The following is a 10,667-nucleotide window of genomic DNA, read 5'->3' as shown; positions in this document are numbered from 1 at the left end:
ATTTTTTTAAGCCCCCGACAATTCCTCCAACACTAACACCCACTTACACTATCGCCAACTACAATGGGCAATGCTAACAACGCTTGACATTGCATTGCAAGTTGCTCAACCTTTTTTTGCCGGGCGTAAATGAAAGGAAAACATGCAAACCAATTTTGTTAAATACATACACCTATAATATTTAAAAAATTGTGATATAAAATGTAAATGTAAATGCACCTGAAGAAATCTATCTATCAAATGACGCTGTGCCATCAACAACCCCTTCTAGCCACTGTTAAGGTCGCCACTGAAGGAACATTTTCCACAGTCTTTGTTTGTTTACGTCCCACGAAATCAATGTCAAGTGCATACACACCAATACTTCTATTTTTCCAATCAACAGCAACATATACTACAAACTTCCAAAAAATAAAAACAAAATAAAATGAGAAGAAAAGAAATCAAATCAAAAAATCTATATAAACTGATAAAATGCAAAACTAATAGCATTGTTTATAATTTTATCTCGGAACGCGGCTGAGAAAATGTTGCCAACAGCTTCGTTTTAAGTTCGGTTAAAGTTTTGAACATTTAATAATAATATAACGACAGCGTCCAGATAATTTTAAACTATTCATGCAATCGATTCCTACAGAAGCAATCAAAATTGCATTGAAACTTAAATATTGAAGTGGAAACTATTGCTTTCGTTTTGTTTGTAAAACTGTGAGGAATGTTTCGCAACGAAACAAAAAAAAAATTAACTATGAGTTAATCCGACAAGCAGCGCTGCTGAAAATATGATAAACTACTCTCAAACAAACACCGCCTTGGTTTATTAAATGTCCATTAAACCAATGGGTAAACTTAAGTCGTTAACACTGGTCAGCGCTGCTTTCGAGAAGTGAACACCAACGAGAGACCGGATTAAAAATTGCAAATGCATATAATTGATTAGCTGACCGATTACATCAATTAAAATTTGTATGAAAACAATTTGTTTTAAAATTATTGCTATACAAAATTGTGAAAAAAATTAAAGCCAAGAGAAAAGAATACGAAAACCGCAATAAAAGGAAGAGTAGATATTGTTTTATACATAAAACTCAATAAAAATGCAAAATACAGAAATTGTGTTGTGAATATGGTTTTATTTCAGGCAGCAAAAGAGGAGAAACAGCCCAAGAAGACATATTAGCCAGTTAAAATATAGCGTGCTGTCACCAAAGGATGCCGTATAGGTTGGAGCTCTGGTCTGGGGAAAATGCAATACCATCATTTCGGGATAGTGGTCAAAACTCGTGTTAAACATGGCCTCCTTATCCATGCATTCTTTCAGCAGTCTGTGTAGAAAGCGGTTCTCTTTGTTAACACAGGCGAAACTGGTGTGATAGTCGTAGATGGGTGTTTCGTTTCGGACGAATTTCCCCATTTTATCGACTTGAAACCAATCAAAATGGTGCAGCCGACTCCTTCCAATCGTCATGAAGAAGACACGCAGGTCATCTTCCATGTGAAAAAAGGCGTACGAGTGGTTTTGGTCGTGATTGCGGTAGTAGAGTTCTGGAGTTTGCGGCCTTGTTTTCTTTATTTCGTATACGCCCCGGCAGAAAAATATAAATATCTTCTCCTTGACGGGCCAACATTGTGGTTTAAGTCCCATGTGAACTGTAAATATGACAACGATATTATTGGAAACTATGTTTATATTGTAGAAAGCAGAAAAAAATGGCTTTTATCAATGTGATACGTATCGTTTTTACCATTGTATGTATAAAGTTAAACTGATATCAATTTCTTTTTGTTTTTTCTCAGTTTGAGCATATCAAAGTGATACTCCAAGTATAAAGACAATGGTTTTATTTCTTATCAATTTTTTTTTTCATTTTGTGTTTTTAAACGGGTTTCCGTAAAAAATCAAAATATTCATCTGAATTTACATATGTACATTTTATTTTGTTGGTTTAAATAACTCGGAATCCCTACAAATAATGGGTTATGTATCAAATTTCCTAGACTGTCTTAAACAATTACAAGAACAATGCAGTAATTGTAAAAATGTAATACTTTGGAATTCAGAACTTTTGAACCGACAGTGTGGCCGTTGTGCAAATTTGTAATGTACGAAAAGGCTAATTAGCCGACGATAGTATCGTTCCCATCGCCGAGCTGCAAGTTATTGCAACGTCGAAGAAAAAGTTGTCTGACTATTTTCCAGTTCGGTTTTTAACTGTTAGAATATTGATATTCCGCCGACAAAATGGTTACATTGTGAGATTGTATTGAACGCGTATTTCGAGTGCCGGTTGTGATTTTTTCAAGAGCAGCAGCTGCGGATAGAACACCACCCCACCCCCCCGATCAAAATTGCATTTAAGCTTACTTTTGTTCCACAATAGCAGCTGTTTCCCCCTACCTTCCCCCACCCACTAGTATTTCTTATCTGAAGCTTAATCGCCCACTCGAATTAAATAATACTCCTGTACTTACGAAATCAGTGTTTAGTTCGAAACATATCAAAAGCTAATTGTTGAAATTGTTGAGATAGCGAAATACGGAATATTTTTAAAGTTTTATAAAGGTAAGCATTTTTGGGGACTTTTGTTATCTTTGAACAGCTGTTCAGAACCTACCCCTCAGCCGAACAGCTGTTTTCGGCTTTTGTTTGTTAATTTACAAGCTAGACGGCTTGACAACTTCTAATATATTAAAACAATAAGCTATTTGTTTGAAATAACAAATTGAACAAATACAATTTACCGCATTAATTCGTCTTACGCATACACCTATCGATAAGCTTATGTATCGATATTGCACTCATCCCTATTGCGTTGTCTATAGAAAACTGAACTTAATTAATAAGACGACTAATAAGTTATCCGGAGCTTCCGTGGAAAAATCTCGTCATCCCTCTACTCGAAATCGGAGCCAAATTTTCCAATTACTCCGGCTGCAATTGAAATATCATCACGAAACCTACGGATTTTCCGCTAACGGCAATGAAAAGTTCGACGGAAAATTGGTGCTGACAAAAGAGTGTGTATTTGACGAGCAAATTTGCAGTTTTCAAACATTTATTTGAGCTTAAAACGGTTCTTTGTGTACATCTAAAAGATATTTTCACAACCAGTAAAACGTTATTAATCGTTAATGATCTTTGGGGACAAGGTATCCACACTCGTTTACCCCTCTGATTGTTTTTGTATCGGTTTCCGAACAGAAAAGCAAACTGGTCTTCCCCTACAGGCAGTTATAACTCATACCCGAAAATCAAACATTTTTTTTTATATATATGCACATATATATTTAGCACATTTTGGCCTATGTGCGCTGCAACATTTCTTCGTCGTTCCGTTGAGACGTTGCCCTAGACGACCGAAGAGCCATGGATAGCTTGGATAACGACCAGGAGGAGCTGCGCCACCAGCCGCGGGTCACCATGTCGTTCGGCAGTGTGGCCTCGAGTCCGGGCGTCCAGGATTCCCGTAAGCTATCCCCTTGCCTCACCTCAGATAGTACTAATCCTCTGGTTTGCCTCCTGCAGATTCCCAGTATGCCATGTACTATAATCAGCAGCGGGACTCGCTTTCAGATAGCTACATGCTAATGACGCCGTTCCTCTCCGGACCGCAGACCCACACCCATACCCATTCACATACCCACAATCATTCGCCGTCCACTTTTACCGCCCTGGTGGCGCCACGCCGCGAGATGGCCTCCACATCGGGTTTCGAGGCCATGACCGGAAGGTGCGACAAGTGCAGTTCGCTGGCCGGACTCTGCCGCTGTCAATCGGTGGCCAGCAGCAGCAGCAGCAGCAGTAGCAGCAGTCGCTATGCGGACTCCTCCACCCAGGGCCAGGCCCAGGCCCAGTTCCTGGAGCAGCCCTCCTCCTCCACTACGGCCACGGCAACCGGCAATCTGCCTGTGGCCAATGCCCATGCCATTCCACGCCCCAAGCGAAAGAAGACTGAACCGCTGAACGTAGAACAGGACGTTGACAATGCCGGCGACGCAGTGGTGGCCTCCATCAGCAGCGGAACATGGCCAGCCGGCGCCATGGAGGAGCATGCCATGGACGCCACAGCGGTGGTCTACGAGCTGCCAACCAGTTCGCTGCAGCTGAGCAACAGCTCCTTTGACACCACGCCAAGTGGCGTGAACGCGTACGACGATGTGACCTCCAGTGCCTCGGATACGGAGCACGGCCAGTTCGCCCACACGCGCACCACCAACACTACGACGACCACGTCGGCGGTGCAGGCGCACAAAAAGAAGGCGAACCGCTCCAGCGATGCCTCAAACTCGTCATCCGCCGGTGCCGTGGACGTGGATGCAACGCCGAGCACGAGTGCACAGTCGCGATGTCGACGGCAGATAAATCACTTCTCGTATCGCAGCGCAAGAGTGGTGGAGCCGGAAAACGAGAGCAGCGACGATGGCTGGGATCTGCGGGTGCACAATGCCCCAGCTCCCGCCATTGAGCCCACAGTCACGATTATCCGAGGCAGCAGGGGATCCATTGATACGGATGCAGGGCATACGGATCACACCTACTTCAATAGTCGACGCTCTGTGGCTGGAGCTCCGCCGGACAGCACCTATATGCGGCCAGCCTCCTGCTCCACGGCCACGCACACAACGCGCAGTGTGGATTATGGATCGCAATTTAGTCAGAGATCCGTGGAGCCACCTGCTGCTGCTCCATCGCCGTCCACAACCTCTGACCAGGAACACGACCAGCAGCATCAGCGTCTGCCGGCCAACCTGGAGCAGTTGGAGAGCAGGCCAGAGCAGTGTCAGGAGGAGCCCCCTGGCCAGGTCATGGACAGAATGTTCGGCTCGCGCTGCAACTCCGGCATAGCGTGGAGTAGGGTGCGCCCCACGGACGACGCAGTGCCGCCCAGGAAGCAGCCACGATTGGAACTGGCAGGGAGGTCGCCACCCAGCTCCTCCACCAAACTGTCGCCCACGAACTACAATTCGTTTCAGCCGGGTAGGAGCCGGCATCGCACCTATGCGGAGCAGGGCAGCAGTGCTGGCCAGCCTAATCTCATCTCGCTGCCACAATCCTCGACGCCAAATGCGAATGGACCCCGTGTGATCACTTTCGTGGGTCGCCCCAGGGAGCGGCAATCCTCCGTGGAGCTAAGCAATCTTCCGTCCACTTCCACGGGCAGGCGTGGCGATGCCGCCGTCGTTCTGACTGCTCCCGATTTGCAACTGGACGACTGGTCATCGGACTCCAACGACGACGACGATGACGTGGTGTTCGTGCACTCCACCCGCGAGCCCATTCTCTCGATCGATTTGACCTCGGACGACGATGGCCTGGCCAATGAGGCTCAACTGCAGCGGGATAGGGAGCGAAGACGCGAACGGGAGCGTGAGAGGAACCGGGAACGTGAGCGGTATCGAAACGATGGTCACCAACTCAACCAGGAGGATGCAGGCGATGAGAGAAGGCCCATATTCAACTATGCCTACAGCCTGCCCTATGCTCGCAGGTCAGATCGCCGGCAGGAGGCGAACAGCGATGGCACCTCCGCCTTCGCCTTTTACAGCGGCGCTCTGGCGGATCGCGTCGCCATCTCGGACCACAACTACAGCTATGAGCTGGACCAGCTGATGGATCCCAGTGCCAGTCACTATTATCCGCCGCGCTGCTCGAGCATGGATCCTCAGCGCTACTTCCTGCCGATCAACGAGCCATCCATGTGGATGCAGGGCCATCCACAGGCGCCACCACCACCACCACCACCACCGCCGCCACTGCCGCCGCATTCGCTGCCAGAGAATTCCTCCGCCGAGGCGTTCATACGCCATCAGCAGCGGGCACCCACCTCCACGCCAAGCAGTTCGGACGCTGGTGGCCAGTCATCATCGCAGCAGGCGCGCCGGAGGCGCAGCAGTCCGGCGAACGTCTACCACCGCTACCATCCGTACTATGTGCCCCACTACGCGATCACAACGCTGCCCACCGTCATGGAGGCGGACTACTCGCCCAGCCTCCAGCCACATCCGCATTTTCAGGGCGGTCAAGGCGGCAGCAGTCGCAGTTCGCTGAGCGGAGCTCTGAATGCCGCTGCAGTGGCAGCGACGGCAGCGGCCGCACAGGCGCAAACATTCAGTGAAATGCTCTCGCAGGCGCACAACGAAGGACGAGCAGCGGCACTGGAGGCCAGGTTGGATGGCAGCAGGACGCCGCCACATGGCGTTGTGCACCAGCACCAGCAGCAGCAGCAGCGCCAGTCCATCAATCCGCCAGCGCCGGGAGCAGCATCGAATGGCAACCTGGGGGCAGCTGTTTCCCCGCCACCGCCCCTGGAAATGTACTCCGGCCGCAGCACGATCCCCTACTGTGGATCTCCACCTTTCAGTGTGAGGCGCTCGGAGGCGGCCTATAGCAATCGGCAGCACTACCAGCCCCAGCCGCATCAAGGTCACCAGGCGCCGCAGAACCAGATGCATGCCCACATCCATCCGCCGCATCGGGCCAGTGCCATAGTGGCCACATCGCTGACCCCGGCACCACCGTATCCAGTGCACCAGAATCTGTGGTATCGGCAGCAGAGCATGCAGGAGATGCACCGTCGCCACATGACGCCCACGCCCATTGATCTCTCCTCGAATGCTCCCCTGCTGACGAGCACCCTGCGCAACGGGTACCTGCACAGCATCTGCAGCTGTGTACATGCGCGGAATGGTCCTGTCTCCAGTTTGGATCCCGCCTACTATCCGCCGTACGATGCTGGGGCAGCGGCAGCTGCTCCTCCACCGCCACCACCTCAGCAGCAGGCAGCGGCCACATCCGGGACTGCCAGTGGGGGCGGGGCACCACAACCGGGTCTGAGGCACATGCAGCTCCAGCCTCAGCCGCAGCCGCAAGCCCAGCAATCACCGCCGGTCATGCAGCACCTGCAGCGGCAGCGGGCAATCCATCACCATATGTTTCACCATCACTACTCGCCGCTGCATCTGGAGATCGGGCTGGCCACACCCCTCTCTCTGGGCTCCCGAATCCTTATCGGACCACCTCGTCCCAATCGGGGAGCTACTTTGGTGAGAACATAAACGGGTCATTGGTTATGCCATTCTTTACATTTACATTTACATTTATTATTTAAGGAAACCATTGAGCGGAATACCTTGCCCCACAAGTACAGACGAGTTCGGCGACCCAGCGAATCGGATGAGGATGCGGAAAAGTGTGCCATCTGTCTGACCCTCTTTGAGATCGAGAACGATGTGCGGTAGGTTCGCAACATGTCATTTGACAAATTGTATTGCTGATACTAATAAATGAGAATGCCCTTGTAGCCGATTGCCCTGCATGCATCTGTTCCACACGGACTGCGTGGATCAGTGGCTGGTCACCAACAAGCACTGCCCCATTTGTCGCGTCGACATCGAAACCCACATGGCCAATGACGCACTGGCGCCCAGCTCCAGCGGCGTCACCGATGCCGCCAATACCGCCGCCTTATGACATTGTGTGCATGGTATCTTCATGTAAAACCCATAGACTGAGTTCGTCGCGGCAGGCATCGATGTAAGAACAAAGAAGGAAATAATCTTATATACAAACTTTAAAATGTTTAACCCACCGCAACGCATGTAAGAGGCAGTTGCGCTGCAAAATATCAAAAAGCTAAATGTGTTTGGCTCAATTTCTAAGTATACTAAGTGATTTGGCAAATTATTTCCTATACATATGTACAAATTGTCCACGTTTTGTGAAACAAAATTCTTGTGATAAGAATTTCATAAATATGCATACGCATTGTTATAAGATAGAATTCCCATGATGGGCGTGAATGATCATTTTGGCCCAAGCTTGTTGTTATATTTTTAATTGTCAAACAAATTACCGCCTAATATCGCATCCAAATTTTTTGAAATCTATTTGGCATTGCATATTTCTGTTTAACATTTATCAGCATGACTTTCGACTTTGTATATTTTACATATTTTAGTATTACCCCAACTATTTTTCCATTCTTGTTATGTTTTTATTGCCATAAAAATGTAAAGTAGGATTTTATATTATTCTACTACCCAATAATATTATACGAATATTTTAATTTAACGACTACTGCTCAATATCTCATAATGTGCCATATAAGTAATTTGATTTGATGTAACTTTTAAAAGCTTGAGATAACATAATATATAATGTCGAATGTAAGGTTGGAATTATTTTAAGATAAAAGTTTTATAAAACTTTTCAAAAATACATGTTGTCCAAGACGACGAAATCAATAAATAAACCAAATCAAATACAGTTTTCTGTGGCCTTTCTTATCCCCCGATATAAACGCGGTAATAAATTTTATTTTTTATTGGGAAGTTTCTTTAATCAGATATATTTTGTGATTTATTTATAACAGTTTGTTGAAATTAATTTGAATTTTAATTATGCAAATCGTTTTGCTGGTTTTGAAAGATGTTTTGTGAACTCATCACGCTCCAAGAAATGTTTAAATGGGTCTGTTTTTTGTACAAAAAAACATTGCGGCGACTAATTTTAAACATTTTTCTACAAGTTTTTATATATTTTACTATGAAAGTTTTCATACTATTTGCATAAATATGTATTGGTGAACTTTTTAAAACAAACAATTGCTTTAAATCTCTAAATGTCTATATATAATCCCGGATCTTTAGTTCTGGTTCGGTTTAGAAGTTTTAAAGTTTTTTTCTTTAAATGATGTAAACAGGTAAAAGTAGTCCTTAAATGTGTATCATTTTAAGTTGCCCCACCCAGTGAATACAGCTTTGCTAGGAAGCATTCCGTTCTAGGCGCTGTTACTGGGTCCAGCACCTGGATCATCGTCATCATCGACATCCTCTTTGGTCAGGTCGGCGAAAAAGTCCGATGTGTTGGTGCACTTGGAGGAGGGCAGATTGTGACGCTTTTCCTTGTATGCGTTGTGCTTGTCGTTATACTTAATGTCCCCAAAGTCTTCGAAGTACTTCACGTTCCAGAATCGCACATCGTTGTTGTGCGAGGAGGAGGCAAGCAGCTCGCCGTTGGTGTTCACGTCCAGGGATTCGATGGGCATGTTGTGCTGTCCCACCACGCCGAGGTTACGGTACGGTGCGATGTGGCAAGCCCGAATGTTTCCATCCTCTCCGGCGACGCAAGCTATCCTGTCCGTAATGGGAATCATTAGACTGATGGGGCTCTTGATGCCCGGATACATGTCGCAGTGGTAGCCGAATTGGCCCCAGTTGTAGGTGTACAGCCGCCCCTTGGAGGTGCCCACCACCAGCTTGGAGTCGCCGCGGTAGATGCCCATGCAGCTCAGCTCCTCCTCGTACGGCTCCGATTGCACATACATTTTGCGCGCAGCAATGTTAAATGTGGTCAGGTAGCCATCGGCGCTGGTGGCCAGCAGCAGCTTGTTCTGGTCGTTGGTTATCAGCTGGGTGATCTGATCCTCCAGCTCCTTGAGCTCGAAAACGGCGTTCTTGGTGCGCAGATCCCACAACTTGACCGTGCCCGCATCGTCGCCAGTGGCGAAGAGATTTTCGTTGAGCACGTGCAGCGTGTTGATGGCATCGTCGTGGGCCGTCTCGTAGAGCTTCTTCAGCTTCTCCGTCTCCATGTCGGTGACCATCACGCACTTGTCCTTAGAGCAGGTGAGAAGGAATAGTCCATCCTCGGTGAACTCCACGTCGCGGCAGGCCTTGGAATGAACCTCGATGGTGCGCAGCAGCTTGTTCGCCTCGTTGTCGTACTCGTACAGATGCACATCCCCGATGATGGTGGCCAGGGCGATGATGTCGCGGTCCGGATGGAAGCAGATGTCCGTGATGAAGTCCTCCAGCTTGATCTCTGGCGGAGCACTGCGCGGTTTCTTTATGGCAGCTATCATGGCACGTACAGTCTCGTCTGTTTCATCCTCTTCGTTCAGGTCGAAGGTGGTGGCCTCGGATTCCCTATTGCTGCCCGATGGGTTATCGTCGTCCTTGCGACGCTTGGCGCTAGTTGCACCCCCAGCGGCTCCAGTTGTCGCGTCCTCTGCCATCGAGTCATCTGAGTCTGAGTCCGCTGCATTCGGATCGAAGCTGTCGTCGCTGCTGATACTCTCGTTGCCATCGTAACTGCTGTCGCCATCGTTTCCCGGCACCGGAGCACCCATGTCCACCAGGTCGTACTCGTCATTGTCGCTGTCCGACTCGTTCAGCACCTCCTGTTCGATCTCCGCTATGACTCCCACCACCATGTCCTCGTCCAAATCATCCAGTTCGTCTTCATCGGAAGGGGTCTTAAACTGGTTATGCCTGCGAAGTGCATTTTAGTACGCTCTGGTTCGATGACATTGCAGTTTATGACAAATTACTCACGTATGCATAATAATATTCTTTGTCTGAACTCTGGAAATATGCGCTTTTATTTACCACGTTTGGAAATTGTTTGGATACCACGGGAACAAGAGGAAGCAGAAAGCATGTCGCCCAACAGCTGTTCACGAGTGTTGTCTATCTGGCTTTTCTATAGCTAGTTTTCTTTAATAAAAGTTCGAAACTTTGTAATTATTGAGTAGTTAGCTTTTGATATGTAAGTCAAATGATTTATCAACTTATCAATTGATAATTAATTAATTAATTAATTTTTGATTAAAATGAGGTTCTCATTTGCTTCTAACGTATATTTAGTTTGGCTTATTTTATAGAGA

The 10,667-nt window shown here is 47.4% G+C and overlaps 3 protein-coding genes across 5 annotated transcripts; 1 reads left to right on the top strand and 2 right to left on the bottom strand.

The window, feature by feature from the left end:
- Positions 1-1,113: 1,113 nt before the first annotated feature.
- On the bottom strand, positions 1,114-2,078 carry LOC108140520. 2 transcript variants are annotated; one of them, XM_041709410.1, is made up of 2 exons: positions 1,931-2,078; positions 1,114-1,650 (listed from the first exon to the last, which is right to left on the bottom strand). In XM_041709410.1, exon 2 carries the CDS (start codon positions 1,643-1,645, stop codon positions 1,133-1,135), a length of 513 nt encoding a protein of 170 aa, XP_041565344.1. In that variant the 5' UTR covers positions 1,646-1,650; positions 1,931-2,078; the 3' UTR covers positions 1,114-1,132. The 2 variants fall into 2 exon arrangements, with proteins under 2 accessions (XP_041565344.1, XP_017118819.1); XM_017263330.2 differs by having other exon boundaries at positions 1,969-1,986.
- A 226-nt stretch (positions 2,079-2,304) lies between these two features.
- Positions 2,305-8,170, top strand: LOC108140518. Of its 2 annotated transcripts, none has more exons than XM_017263327.2 (5): positions 2,305-2,563; positions 3,293-3,467; positions 3,527-7,044; positions 7,111-7,235; positions 7,303-8,170. In XM_017263327.2, exons 2-5 carry the CDS (start codon positions 3,368-3,370, stop codon positions 7,469-7,471), a joined length of 3,912 nt encoding a protein of 1,303 aa, XP_017118816.1. In that variant the 5' UTR covers positions 2,305-2,563; positions 3,293-3,367; the 3' UTR covers positions 7,472-8,170. The 2 variants fall into 2 exon arrangements, with proteins under 2 accessions (XP_017118816.1, XP_017118815.1); XM_017263326.2 differs by lacking the exon at positions 2,305-2,563 and adding an exon at positions 2,802-3,018.
- A 153-nt stretch (positions 8,171-8,323) lies between these two features.
- On the bottom strand, positions 8,324-10,450 carry LOC108140789 (WD repeat-containing protein 55 homolog). Its single transcript, XM_017263781.2, has 2 exons — positions 10,336-10,450; positions 8,324-10,272 (listed from the first exon to the last, which is right to left on the bottom strand). The coding sequence occupies exons 1-2, from the start codon at positions 10,341-10,343 to the stop codon at positions 8,781-8,783; spliced, it is 1,500 nt and encodes a 499-aa protein (XP_017119270.1). The 5' UTR covers positions 10,344-10,450; the 3' UTR covers positions 8,324-8,780.
- Positions 10,451-10,667: the final 217 nt, after the last annotated feature.

Source organism: Drosophila elegans, unplaced genomic scaffold (genome assembly GCF_018152505.1).
Source record: "Drosophila elegans isolate 14027-0461.03 unplaced genomic scaffold, ASM1815250v1 contig_476, whole genome shotgun sequence".
NCBI lineage: Eukaryota > Metazoa > Arthropoda > Insecta > Diptera > Drosophilidae > Drosophila > Drosophila elegans.
Note: the sequence above shows the minus strand (reverse complement) of the source record. Positions and strands in the feature narration are given on the sequence as shown.